The sequence below is a fragment of the Lutjanus erythropterus genome, chromosome 12 (assembly GCF_056507025.1).
Source record: "Lutjanus erythropterus isolate fLutEry1 chromosome 12, fLutEry1.hap2, whole genome shotgun sequence".
Classification (NCBI taxonomy): Eukaryota; Metazoa; Chordata; class Actinopteri; order Lutjaniformes; family Lutjanidae; genus Lutjanus; species Lutjanus erythropterus.
In genome coordinates, this window is record NC_139328.1 from 12,790,071 (window position 1) to 12,804,969 (window position 14,899).

The window sequence follows — 14,899 nt, forward strand, 5'->3', positions numbered from 1 at the left end:
CTCTGACTGTCTCAACTTCTTTATCTAAAAAGTGAACAGTGAGTGATTTATTCTGAAAGTAATCCAAGTATAATTTTCAGGCAGTGTCAGGCATATAGAGTTCTTTATTTTATGTTAGTTTGTTTTATGTTATATGTATATATATATATATATATATATAAACATAACATATATATATATATATGTATATTTTAGTCTATTTTTATTCTTAATTTAATTGTACTTTTATTTATCAGGCACTCTTTTATTCTACTTGTACTTTTGATCCTTGTGCTGTTGGAACAACTGAATTTCCCCAGTTTGGGATCAATAAAATTTATCTTATCACAATTTAACACCTTTTCAAACCTTGAAAACATTAAATTAAAACTACAACAAGGAGTTTTAATTGGTTATGAAACAGTCAATTTAATAGTAATGCCTCCATATGACCTACATAAGCAAACAAGACCTGCAACAGAGTCGGATTCTAATATGAAACGTTTATATTATCCAAGGCAAAAGATGCAGTGAGTAGCATGACAGGACGAGTTTTTATTAAAATAAATTTATTTTGGATTTTATATTTTGTGGTGTTTTCAAGGATTTCCAGCACCCGCAAGGACACCGCCAACAATGAATGCAGTCAATTTATCTTTGTGGCGCCGTGTCCACCTGTGACCAACAGAGGTCAGGTCAAGTCAGTGCTCATGTATCTGATGTTAACCCCCCTCTGTGGGAACAGACCAGGAGCTCACTGGTTGTCCGACTGTGGGGGTTAAAGCCCTTCTGCTGAATCTAAATTTTTTTTGTCCCTCTAATTTAATTAAGAGCCACACGCTCCGGGGGCGTGTGCATATTACAGGATGGAGATCAGTACCCTCACCAACTCCATACCCTCCCCCACCTACCCCTCTGTGTCTCCCTGCTCCTCTGGCAGCTCGCCCTTATCAGTTGGGTCAGATTCCAGCTCCGTGTGAGCGCCGGCGCTACCATGACTGAGCTTTAGCGACAGTCAAATCTGGGACTAAAAACAGATCAACACTGCCTGGTTGCAGCAAGCCTTTTCTGGGTCAGGACGCTCAGACTTGAAACGTCTCGGAGGTCTTGTGAGAATATTAAAATGACAACTCTGATGAAGGATGGCGAGCATTGTGAAGCCGCTCTTCATCGAGCGGTGCAAAACATTAAATTCCACTCAATATCAGCTGTAACGACAAGTGTATTAGGTGTATTCATGAGACACGGCGCGGGTGAAAATGAGTGGTGCCTGGGTTAAGGGATCTGAGAGATAGATGGTAGGCGAGCTGAGCTGAAAGAGCGAGTTCTAATCTAAAAACATGGGCGCCATCCAAAAACTAGGAGAGAACTCCATTTGTAATGCTGTGAAACTCTTGTCTGTTGGAGCTTGTGAAAAATACATGACTGCTCTTTTCATTTTACATTCTCCCTTCATGCTGAAGTCAATGATGGCCTCAGGCAAACGAGGGCACTCTGAACAGTGCACTCCGATAGAAAGCCAATGTATTGCTTCTCTCATCTTCCATTTCTATGCTGACACATCTATAACTCTACTTTGGCAGAAAGTAAGGAAAAAAACAATTATATCTAAGCGAGTTAGCATCATGTACTTTTTGGGCTTTATGCATGTCTGAGCTGATATATGTTGGAAGAGAAAAGTTTCTACTCTCTGCCGGGAGAAGATGAAACAATTTTAATAATAATTGATTTAAAGTTTTTTTTCTCCCACTACAACTGCTTGAGTTAGATTGTTTATTTAGATACAAGTTGATTATAAGAAAAGTTATTCAGCTTGAAAATGAAATTGAGACTTTGTGACAGCACTGATCCTTTCATTTTTAGTTCTTCTCCTAGGATTTGATTTCACCAAGCACCACAGCAATCTCAGCTTTTGCAATAACGTGGCAAGTTTTGGTGCAGTTAATGGAGGAGCTGTCACCACACCAGAGTCTCTATTTGTACCTCAGTACGAAAAGGCACACGCCAGCAATTCAGCTATTCATGCCCAACTGCCTTACTTAAGCTATTAAGAGCGACAAATTTACTGTTGATAAGAGGCTGCGGCAGATGAATGACACAAAATACACGTCAGTAGTACTTTTTAGTTACATTTCTATTATTATCTTCCAGATTTCAGTCACAGTTTGGTTAGGTTCAAGCAACAAAACTACTTTGTTAGTTTTAGGGGAAAGGTCATGTTTTTTCTATGCAATGAGGGTGTAAACAGCCATATTAGCTATTTACATCCTGGGTGTAAATAGCATTGCTGGCTATGAACACCTGGGTGTTTGTTTCTGCCATGCTAAGCTATATACACCCGGGTGTAGCTATACTGGCTATTCCACTCTGGGTGCAAATAGCATTTGCCTAATTTAAAATGTTGATACTGCACACTGTCACACTGCACATTAAACTGTATTTTGCTGCTGAATGTTTGTACACCTGCTACTTTTATACTTGTATTTTATTGTCTTTCTTAGGAATTGTATTTTTATACTATTATTATTTATATTTATTTTTGTACTTTAAGTATTTTTTATTGCTAAGATTTTTCACTCCTGCCTGTTTATTCTTTGTAAATATGTTTGGCACTTAATAAAAAGCACCATCTGAAGATGATGTGACTGTAATTTCACTGTGCTTCAATAATGACAATTCAGTGATTTGAACTGAGTTGAATTGAATACTAGTATAAAAAATGACACTTAATACCCCCTTTGATATCATGGTAAAAATACACACAAGTCAAAAGAACACAAACTAGGCTAATTTTTAAATTAACAACCAGTACACGGCACTAGTACAGAAACTCACTGAACACTGTCTGGTTTTGCTGCAAGCCAAATTTTAGGCAGGACAATAAAGGCTGAACTGAACTGAAGTCTTCAAGGAGATTCGAGAGTTATTTTTATATAACTTTGGTACGTTCAATACTATCATTAAGAGATCTGCACGATGTGTAAAAAAAAATCATACTGCGATTGCGATATGATTTGTGATTAGTGGGAATGATCATTTTTGCATTGCAATTTTCATTTTCACCGCAAATAACTATTAAAATTATGATGATGTGATATTTGTTGGGGTTGGTACCAAACACACTTGTTTTCTCACATGTGGAGAACAGATTTGTAGGCCAAGGACTCACTGCAGCACTACAGCACGTGGTTACAAGATGCTTTTTTCCACATATTTTGCCTCTATCAAAAAACTGCAGCATCTGTGATTTTGATATTACACTTGGTCATATTGCAATTTCAATAATATTTCCATTGTGCAGCCCTAAAAAGTACCAATACTTTTGGCAACCTTACTGTATGGTGTGTTTACCTCATTGATGAAATCTCCGATGTCTCCGGGGTGGGGTGCTGCTGACCTCATGGGGTACTGTGGCTCAGGGTGGAGGGGTCTCTCGTCTAGACGGCGGATTCCCACTGGCTTGATTGCATCAGGCTCTATCGTGTCCGGCTGCTGGAGCTGACTCAGGTCGTAATCCTGGGGAAACGTACAGACAGATGGGAGTTAGCTGAGCCGCGTGACGAGACCCCAAACCGAGTGTGATTATTTAAAATAGGTAAACACATCCTGCGCTGAGCAGGAGGAAGAGAAGTTCAACTGAGTGGAGGAGATTTTAAAGTTAGAATGCAGCAGGAAGAGTTGAGGGAACACAAGGGAAACTTTAATCTTCTTGTCTGTGAAGCACAAGCCCAGGGACAATTTGACACATTAAAAGAGCCAGCACTGAGGGGGTCCAGGCTGAGGACCACATCATACGCTGCAGAGTGTTTGTACTTGTGCGGCGTGCCGCAGGAAGGATGTGCAGGCGACTGTTTTGCTCTAATCAATGCCCAGACACGGGATGGTGGATATGCATAAGCCATTGCTAATCCTATTAACATTACCAAGGCAACCTGAATGGCTCGCAGTTTGTGCAAAGTCATGGGCAGGGAAGAAGAAGGAGGAGGAGAAAAGGAGTGAGGAGAGAAAAGAGGCTGTGGTGAGGAGCAGAGCTGGGCTGAATGACTGGATGGTATCGCGGTGACAGCAGATATGATAGAGAAAACGCCATTTGAGAATCAGGTTGTGTGCCTAATAAGCGTGCATGATGGATTGTCCCTCTTTAGAAGATTTTCGGTAATCCATCCATCTCTAATATCCCCCTTCAAAATTGTCTTTGCTCAGTTGCACACGTACCTACACACAGACAGACGTGCATGCACACTCACGCCCAGAGAAAAGACAAAAAAAATGGCTGCAGACGCTCCAATGTAAAAATAAACATGAGAATAAATATAAACCCTGTGATGATGCACAAACAACCCAGATATACAAACACAACCCGAGCACTTGACAAACACCCACTCAACTCCACACTAATAAGTATCATCTCATGTCTAAAACAAACACATTGATTATTCATGTGTAATTTGATTTCACAGGGAATGACAGTAAACCCTCGAGGCTAGCTGGAGAAGAAGGATGGTCATCACACATCACGCCATAACGCCATCCGTCATCTTTGGTCAATTTCAGCCTGACTCCTGTTCGACCTTCTCTGAGGTCACGCACCGGAGGGGTCAAGAGTTGGTGACAGGAATTGCAACGGAGCCGTATAATGGCTGAACTAAGCAGGAAGGTTTAATGACAGACCAGCTCCCTTCAGGGAATTGACTCCTCACACGTACACTGGCCTGATGAAATGGCCGCCCCTGGCACTCATGACCCACATTCAAACACGGGAGGCTGAGCAGCGCTTAGCCTTGTGAGACATAACGGAGCAATTTACAACACAACATTATTTTAATAGTTTTTGCAGCAATTGCTACTGCTTATAATGACACTCTATGCAGTTAATCAATTCTGGACTTTGGGAGAGCAGTGACATCAGTAAAATAAGTCCAACAGGGCGAGAAGCATCAGCAACCAACCTCTGGAAAGCCAAACTTATTTGGAAGAGGAAGTAGTAAAGAATAGTCAAATCATTACCCAACGTTCCTTGAAATACATATCTATGCCACTTTGGCTTTGACCTCAGACAATATCCCTAAGTTGTTGCTTGTTTACAACATGTCTACAACAACATACAGTGATACAACATACTATGCAGCAAAAAAACAAAACAAAAACAATGTATGTGTTTATTTGTGTCTTAGAATATAACCGCTGTGAAACAATCACAAAATAATTAAATTTAGAAAAGAAGGTTGGGCTTCAACAATGGGATTCTCAGTGATGCAGTGCTGCGGATTCTACTTTTAAATAGTTTGACATTTTGCAAACTTTGCTTATTTGCTTTTTCTTTTTTTGCCAAGAATTCCAATTCAGAGGTGCCAGTGACTAGATTTTTTTATTACCTGTGGAAAAAGCCAGATTGAATTTCTTTCTTGTCTGTTGGCCAAGTTAAGCTTTACCATATCATCAAACTCTCAGCAAGAAGGTGAAAGTCGTTCCCAAAGCTTAGCACTTCCTTAGTTTTTGTAATAATAATTGAAATAATGACCAAAAGTGCCAAAATAAGCCCCAAGATGCAATAAACCAAAATTATCCAGCGATAACATTAGCGATGTTCCTCTGACATGTCAAGTTTGTGTTCATCTTTGGTGACAAATAAAACATGAGGCACTTATATTCTCTGTGTAAACAGGTCTGATTCTTTTCGTTTCACTTACTGCATGGGATTGGAAAACAAATCAAAACATTTTTCAAAGCATGCCTCCAAAACCACACTGTCTAAGGTTAATGTGCATCAAATTATTCTCGGGTTATTTGGAGAAGCAGATGACTCATCTCTGTCTTACATTTTATTTTCACTGGCGAACCTGTGCACAACAACTTCTCAATTTGCTATTATTTCTGCATTATTTTTTCCATGTCCGGGGAGCGCAGCCTGATCAGCTGTCTGCCTTTGATGAAATGAGTGCTTCACAAACCAATACAAACCAGGGCAGCAACCAAAATCATATACTCTGAGAGCACCCAATGGTCTGACACTTCAATTTCCTCCCCAGCGGGAGATAGGGAGAACAGAGGTGGGCATTATAAAGACCACATCGCTGGGAAAGTAAGAGCCATTTTTTACCCAACACTGACTCTCTCGATTCCACAGACAAGACCATTTTCTCCTGGCGCCCTGCCCTCCTCTGCGCCACTCAAAATGGAAGCTTGTTTTCCCCTCAATAAATTGCTGCATCCGCTCGTTTGCCTTTGAGGGGTGTTATATCACGTTTCTTTTTCAACATGTTCTGGTCCACAACTTTGTGCATTTCGTGTTTGGAAGTGAGGCAGTGAATACACAAGTGGTTGCACTCCCTCCTGCCTAATCACTGGCTGATGTGTAATGGCTTTGCAGTCATATTGTTACCTTACACAGAGCTTCATTATTGTGCCACAGTAGATGTCTATCTCCAAATGACATCAGCTTACCAATTACAAGTCTCCGAGGCTAATTTGGCTCTGTGCTGGGTCAGACCGGGGTCTCCTGCTTGTTTCTGCCATACCTAAGCCACCATAGCACTTCAGCCACCAGCAAGAAAATAGCCCATTTGGTATATTACTGCCTTTTTTATGAAATGGTTCCGTTCTGCTAACAAGGGGTCATTAGGACAATTGAATTTGTGTCTGTGTGCGTGATCAGTGCAGGGGGGATAAGGAGATGTGACTTTATTGATGCCTGTGGCACTGCGTTTCTATTCTATGTGTGTTTGTGTTTGGGAAGCAGTTCCAGTTGAGGAAACATTTCCAATATTCCCAGAACTGATTGGATCAAAATGTGTTTGCCTTATTGATTCCAGATTTCGATTCCCAGCCCATTTTTATTTTATTTTTTTATGGGAAACGGTTCCAGTTTACAATGAAAACTGCCTTTATCCTCGCTGTGAATCTCTGTGACGTGTACCTCAGAACAGCATAATGAGCAGCGCTGACACTAGAAAGAATGCATTGTGTTTGTATCCTTGCAGACGGATTCTAGGTGGTCCTCTCTTTGTCCTTAGGTTCCTTCAGTTATACAGAAACTGTTGCTGCATTCTGTAGATGTGACCTGAATGTTTCTCCCTAACAAAGTCCACGCTCGCATTTCAAAAACACTGTGCGCTTCATAGTGTGTAGGGTTCTGTGCTGTTTCACATTTTTCTGTACTACCAATACTACCAATATGATGGCTAAATGTCTCTGCTGAAACCAAAAAGCAAACTTTTTCTGAAACCTAGCTTTTCATACTTTAACGAGCATGCAGGCATAATTTAACAAGCTGAAGTCCTCAAATATTAAATGTTGTCTAAACACAAGCAGCAGTGCAAGAGTGTCTTTCTAAATGAAATACAAGACTGTGTCTTAAATTACATACTAACATGCTATTTGTACTAGGGTTGTTAGGATTCTCCAGATCTATTTTGATTGTATCCAGTGTGATATAACATCCAGTAAGCTATGCTGTGATGTCTTTGAAGTGGTGCTTTTTCCTCACGCTGTATGTCGCAAGTAGGCAGCAGTGGAGTAAAATAAAATACAGGGAGAATCACTAATTTTGCCTATGATTTCAATTATTAAAACTGAAAGCTCATTTTGATTTAATATTAAAATTGCGACAACCATATTCATCCTAAAACAGTATGTGAGATTTTTTTCTATGTCTGAAACTGTGGTATGAAACCAATACCACAAGAGATGCATTCTGTTTCTGGAGATTTTATACAGCATGCAAGCATTGGACACTACGCCAGCATAAATATCTCACAATGCACTGCAGTAGTAATAACAATAACATAACAGACAAAGACAGAGTGTGAAAAAGGCAGCTCTGGCAGAACATCAATAATGCTTCAATTTAAATGTAAGTAATGTTTCACTTTGCCAGGTGTAATTTATGTAGAATTATGTGATTTTGGACACAGCAATAGTCTGAAGGCCATATTTTTCACATCCGTGTGGCCAAAAGGGTCCAGAATGGAATTTTTACAGTTATTTATCCAGTTCTTGTCTAATTGAGTAAAACTCGAAGTTAAATCTCGGGAAGAAAGATATTATTTATTAGGAATTCAACACTCAGTGACAAGATAAGCCAAAACCCTCACGACTGTTATCAGATTCTGATTCAAATGTTATTAAATCCTGATTGTTGTTCAGACTTGTGTGACATTTCACTCCAAACCAATGAGAGGAACACAGAAAAATATTGTTTTTCAGTTTAAATTAACCAAAACTGTTATCACTTTCTGTCTAAGGATTTAGTGGAATCTAGCGTCTCACTTGTATCTAAAGCCAGTGTTTGGTTTGTCCATTCTGGGCTACTGTAGAAACATGGCGGTACAACATGACAGACTCTGTGGAAGAGGACCCACACCTTCTATGAATTTTTTTTTTCAGGTGATTATACACTTGAAAACATACTTAGGAATATTATATTCCATTCCTGCCATATCTTTCCAATAATATCCCCTAAATCTTACTGGACCTTTAATGCAGGACACCATCACATATAATAAGAAGTAGATGATGAAAGCAGGTTCTCACAGAATTGATAATAACAGCGAAATTGTCAAAGAAACTAGACTGTTTCAGTCATTTTTGCTGATTGCAGCTTCTTAAATTAAAGGATTTTCTGTTTTTCTTTGTCATTAATGATGGTAAATGAGCAGTCTTTGATTTTTGGACTGTTGGTTGGACAAAAAAGGCAATTTGAAGATGTAATTTGGGGCTCTGAGAAATAGTGATGAGCATTTTTCACAATTTTGTGGCATTTTATAGATTTAACAATGAATCCACTAATTGTGAAAACAACTGGCAGACTCATCGACAATGGAAAATAATCATTAGTGGCAGCCTACACTGTTGGGTCATTCTTACCTGATCCTCCTCTCCTCCACCTTCCTCATCATACTTGAGGATGTTGTCTCTCACATCGTCCTCTGGATCGATGAGGAGCTGCTTGGCCTGGCGTTCTTTGTCGCGGCGCTTCATCCACACCACAAAGAGCAGCACGAGAACTGACAGACAGGCAGAGAGAGACATCTCATATTACAAAACATAATAACTTACATATTTTCATACAAGTGTAATCGGATCCGATGTTTTAGAGCTTGGAAGCGGGCCTGATCAAGGCTATCTTTTTGGTAATCCTACAGTAATCTAGCCGTATCTCGGATAATGTTTAGCTGTCTTTATAATCCCTGCGTGTGTTCGTGCGATGTGCTGTTTGAGAGAGGCACTGAGACACTCACTGAGGAGGATGATGATGCACAGGAGGATGGCGATGATGGCACCGGTGCCCAGGCCGGCGGCCATGATGTGTTGCTGGTCGGTGCAGTCTCCATTGATGTCGCACTGGCACACTTTAATCCGCAGATAGGAGGTGTTGGACATGGGCAGGTTGCCCGAGTCTGTGATTATGATTGGGATCTCATAGATACCACTTTCAAGGAAGCCGATCTTCAGGCTAACCTGAGCATAGTCACCTAAGAGATGAAGAGGAGAAAAGACAGAAAAGGCTGAGGGAGCGATCTATGGTGAAGCAGTGAGACCAGAAATTAAGTTGCTCAGTGTGTTTAAAAATAAAATAGCATCATGTTTCTTTAGCCGAGGAGCCTTTCAGAGGGGATTATATCACAACTCTGAATAGTTGTTTGTATAGACCGTGTTCACAGTGCGATTACGCTCCCTATTACCACAAATATGCAGCATAAATTCATACCTGGAAGTTGCATCAGCATATCTAATCCAAAACATGGTCAGGATTTAGATTTGGAGCTTATAAATCTACTGAATGCCTTCTGATAATGCTGCTTAGGCTGAATTCCCAGTTGCAATAATCCAAATGCCATTATCCTATTAAGATATATTCACTGCTTTTCAACTCACACTGTCTAATAGCTAGCAACCAACAAATTAGTTCTTCCACTCATGTTTTTTTTTTTTTAGTTCAAATTAGCATAAACAATTAATGACTGTTTGGTAATATTAATATAATATCACACTGTCTGTTCCACCTCTGCCTGACCCTTCTGCAGTGATGATATTTACACGTTTCCAAAGTATTGTTCTGAGGGATCACAGATCAAAGTCTCAAGCTTTAATTACCCAACAACAGACTGCTGAATATTATATATAAATACATACATAGATCATTTACAGTTTCTTCCTAATCATTAAATGCTACTAATTGAGGAGTGCTGAAAAGGGTCGTCTTTTCTTCTTTTATTTTTCCGTAACAAATACAAATGAAGGCCAAAAAGCTAATTCCACATCAGAATGAAGATTAGTATTTTATTTAACAGCGTTCCCACTCTTTTCTAGAGATCATTTTTCAAGGCATTTCCAGGACGTTTTCAGCGATGATCGAACCGTTATGACAGACAGGGATAATGACAAATATGTTCCTCTCTGTCGAAGTCTTAAAAGAGGTGCAGTCTGTCTGGGACCATAATGGATCTATGAAATTATCGTTGTATTTGCTCGCCATTATTCTAGGATCAATTTGTCATAATTTCTAACACTATCTAATACTTCTATCTCCTCCTATTCTTGTTTTTACTGTTAACTTCTTGTCTTATTAGTATTCCATCATTGTATTTCATGTTTGTTTTGTAAAGCCTTTTGTGCTCTATGCTTGGCAAGTGCTAAGTATATAAAATTCATTATTATTATTATTATTATTATTATTATTATTATTATTATCATTATTATTATTATTATTATCATTATTATTATTATTACAGTAGTTTAAAACCTGAATCCCTTTTATTTACAACCTTTTTATTCAATTTTTTAAAGTTTTTTTGCTGCCCATCTCGACCAGGACTCCCTGGCAGAAGAGATATTTTATCTAAATGGGACATTTGTGGTTAAATTAAGTATAAATAAATAATTGCTTCTCGCCAGAGTTGAATCACAAACCTTTGCAGGCAAAATAAACTAGCAAGCACTTTAGCAACTGAAGCAAACACGCAAACAAATTTAACATTATTCAACCATTTCAAACAAGATGGGAAATTTACAATCTCAGCCACAGGAAAAAAAGGAGAATGGTGAAATAATTTTCCAGGACAACACAAGATGTTCAATTACATTTTACTTTTTCATTCATTCTCCATGTGTCTTCTATGAATAGAAAATCTGTAACACTGTTTTCCAGTTTTTTTTTTTTACTATATAATATAAATGCAACTTGTTAGGTTTGGTAGTGATGTTTCTGATGCTGAAAAAAGGGAGTTCCTCAGAGGACTATTCTCTCCTTTATATTTACATTTGTATTCAACAAAGTCATAAAATGAATCACATGTATGTAAGGTTGCTGCTTTCTTGTCCAGGTCACCACTGAAAAAGAGATTTTATCTCAACAGGTTTTTACCTCATTAAATAAAGGTTAAAAAAAATCCAGCTGGGTTTTTTGATGTGAAATTGTGTCTTACCACTGATTCTTGTGATGGTCCAGTTTCTCCGCACATCAATGGGCCGGTGGGCTAACTCAAAGGCAAACGGCCCAGCGTTGGGGTTCAGGTCTCCATCTATCGCGGTGATGTTAATGGCATTTGGCTCAGGCTTTTCACATATCTCTGCCTCCTGAGGGAACACCTTGGGAGCGTTGTCATTGATATCCAGCAGGTAGATCTGTAGAGTACCTGTCCCACTTGCTGGAGGTATACCTACATGGGTTATAAAATGACACACACGCTCAGCACATACATATTTATGGGGAAAAAAATGGGTTTTTAAAAATTTACATATGTATAGGAATAAATACCATTGAAATGCCAGCTGTGATTGTGCAGTCATTATGCGGACGACAGAGAAAAGTAAAGTACGGAGTTTATTCTTTGGGTCTCATGCTGTAATAAGACACTCTAAACAGCTATTTACTCTAGTGGGAGAAGACCCATCCAAACTGCATACCGATCTGAGAATCTAATCTCAAGTGAGGAGGTAGACAAAAAGAGAGAGATATCAGAACATTTGGGTAGTGTGTGTGTGTGTGCCTGAAGAACGTCTTCCTGACGAAGGACACGGGATGGGAATACTAAAGCAGACAAACAGAGCCCACTGTCGCTCCTCTCAGGCTCCTCTATGTATTCACTCAGCTAAGAGGCTTTTTTACCATTCAGGCCACGCTCAAAGGAGCTAGTCATCCAATCCTGACCCATTAATGCTGAGAAACCTCTTTATTGGTAGAGTTTTTAAGCCTATTGGCCTAAGCTATGCTCCGCAGAACAGGGTAAACCTGAACAGAGGTAAATCCCGCCAGTGCAGGGAAGAGGTGAATATATCCACATGCTGGATGGTTCTGGGATTGCTAGCACATTAACCTTCAACTAAGGTGGTCAGCGTTCCAGACACGCCAAGTGCCTGGTACAAGGTTGACCTTCAAGCATGGGGGATGTCTTTGTGGCTGTAACTGAGATAGTTTTTTTTTCCTAACAGATCCAGTGCGTTTGTGCTCTGGCTTTAGGTGAAAAACATCACAGAGGGAGTCAAAGTGATGCTAGGTGGAAGATTGACCTTTGAGAGGTAGGCTACATTAGACATCCGTGAGGCTTCCTTTCGAAAAGGCAGCATTATCTCCTCCTGAATGCTTGAACAATAATGGCCTGGAATAGAGTGCTTGTGTAACAGCCTGCCTAAAACACCTAGACCATGTAACCGGTGCATCACAGGAGCTCAACGAGGTATTTTTGGAAACTGCAGTACCACTTGAATGGTTACATACCGTTGTCAGAAGCCAGGAATGTCGCATTGTACAAACTGTCCTTCACATAGGGCGACTCGCGGTCCAAAATGGCAATTGTTTTGATACGACCAGTCACCGGGTCAATCCTTAGCCAATTGGCTGGATCTGAGAGTTTGGAGTATCTGAGGGCAGAAGAAAAAAAGTTGTCAAACATAGTCATACTTCAATACTTTTTCAATACCACATGACAATACAGTGCTAACATTTGTTTGTATTGAAAGGATCAATGCTATAAAAAGAACAGGTCATTCAAGTTCAAGTTCAGTCTTATTTTTCTTCCTGAAATTTGGTTTGCAGCAAGAGCAGAGTATTCAGTCACTTTTTCAGTACCAGCACTGTGTGCAGGTTGTTAAATTAGATAAATGAAAGAAAAGAATACTCTGTTTCGTGTTCCTTGGACACTTTTTTCTGTGGTATCAAAAGAGGTATCTGGTATGTTTTTATATATATTTTTTTAACTTTTTCTTTCAAACTTTAAAATTCTGGTAATGTGACAACCCTACTATTCACTTTAAATCCTGTGTAAAGAAATAAAGAATGTGCTCTGAGTTTGTCACATTATAGAAAATGTGTTATTAAAAACCAAGTCAAATTTGAATGCTTAAAAAAATTTGCTAAGAATATGAAATTAGGTTTCAATCAGATCAATCAAATCATCAAACGCTGGGGGCATGTCTGCTGCGCTGTCTCAAGTGTCAAATATCACAACCACCTGGACACTCTGTCCAGCAACTTTATTTGACTTGTACAGACATACATGTTTGAGCTACCACGGCCAGAAGACAGAGAACATCCCATGAATTAATTACCTTGTTCCTCTCAAGCTGCAACAGAATGGTACATTTTTTTCTTTGTCGTTGGGTTTTTGGAATTGAAGTGAACAATATCTGCTCGGCTGATTCGGACTGAAAGAGTTGCTAAAGATACGTTTGTGATTAGGGGTGTCACGATTCTCCAAATCCAGTCTTCGGTACGACTTTAAGGTCACAATGCGATTTTTCAGTTTAAACTTTTTTAAAATTTTTGCACTGACAATTATGTTATTGTGAGACAATCGAGTCTTGATTTGTAAAAATCAACAGATCATTTGCTGTCATTTACATTTTCAAATTATTCTTTTAAAAGATGTATGGTATCAGGTGCGATTTAACACCTGGTAAGCTACACTGTGGACTTGTGCCAGGAATTCAATGCCAGGACTAATTTCGATTGATTTTCAGTTTAATATTGAAATGTGTGACACCCCTATTCATGAATGACTGGAGGTTCGTTCGTGAGTCAGTTCACTTCTACCGGGTGGATGAAACCAGTACGGCTCCAGTGCATCATCAGATGTACATTGATTTAGACAAAGGCATCTGCTAAACGAAATTCTACGAGTGTAAGGTCAAGCCACGATTTCAGTCCACCCAAAAAAAAAATGCTGAACACAGAACTGCTGAAAAACATTTTAAAGTTGAACTCCACAATTCAGTACTACATACTTCTTAGTCTTTTCAAATGTTTTCAGCAACTATAGCTGGATTTTATGTCAGTCCTTATCTGAAAGTTCTTTTTTTAAAAGCAGTGAGAAAGTTTAAAAAGGTTAAATTTTGTTTTCTGCTGAAGGAAATCTTGTTGGTGAATTTTAGTTGTCTCCATTTCCACTCTTGCATCTCTTTCTTCTGAAAATGCTTTTGTTTTTATTTGTTTACACAGAATAAATATTTTAGGCGTCATGCATTTTACATAATTATTCCAAGTTTTGAGAGCAGCCTCACAGGGGAGACCAAACTGGCTCGTTGTTATCAGTAGCTCAAACTAATTTGTAGGACAAACCGTGGAATTACAAAGCTAGCTTATTTCACATGGACTGTTTTCAGGCAGATAAACTCTTCCACGGCCAAACAGCTGTGAGGCAAGACGTCTGATGATGAAAGGGAAAAAAAAAAATAGGGCTTGTTCAACAAGAATGAGATGGAGACATGCCGGCTGCATGGTGTTTTTCTATAGTCATCTGAGCAGGAATGATGCAGAAAGTGGCTGGCATGACAAGTCGTCTTAACCCTTCAAGTCACTCCTGTTTCACACATACAGCACCGTGTAATCGGTGATAAATGTGTAATAAAACATGTTATTTAAACATCTCTGATGAACATTTAAGGCAGAACAGACTATTTCATTCTAAGAAATGAGGCCAAC

General features: G+C 39.2%; 1 protein-coding gene and 1 long non-coding RNA gene across 2 annotated transcripts in view; one reads left to right on the forward strand and one right to left on the reverse strand.

Moving 5' to 3' along the window:
• Positions 1 to 5,626, forward strand: part of LOC146317697 (uncharacterized) — a 134,121-nt gene extending 128,495 nt beyond the window's left edge. The window contains exon 2 of the long non-coding RNA XR_014771627.1: positions 4,440 to 5,626. This is a non-coding gene — a long non-coding RNA (uncharacterized LOC146317697). The remainder of the gene's footprint in view (positions 1 to 4,439) is intronic.
• Positions 1 to 14,899, reverse strand: part of cdh2 (cadherin 2, type 1, N-cadherin (neuronal)) — an 83,227-nt gene that overhangs the window by 4,196 nt on the left and 64,132 nt on the right. Inside the window, exons 11-15 of the mRNA XM_084731708.1 lie at positions 12,698 to 12,840; positions 11,406 to 11,639; positions 9,219 to 9,452; positions 8,845 to 8,984; positions 3,331 to 3,495 (exon numbers count right to left, since the gene is read on the reverse strand). Of these exons, the coding sequence (XP_084587834.1) occupies positions 3,331 to 3,495; positions 8,845 to 8,984; positions 9,219 to 9,452; positions 11,406 to 11,639; positions 12,698 to 12,840 (916 nt within the window). The remainder of the gene's footprint in view (positions 1 to 3,330; positions 3,496 to 8,844; positions 8,985 to 9,218; positions 9,453 to 11,405; positions 11,640 to 12,697; positions 12,841 to 14,899) is intronic.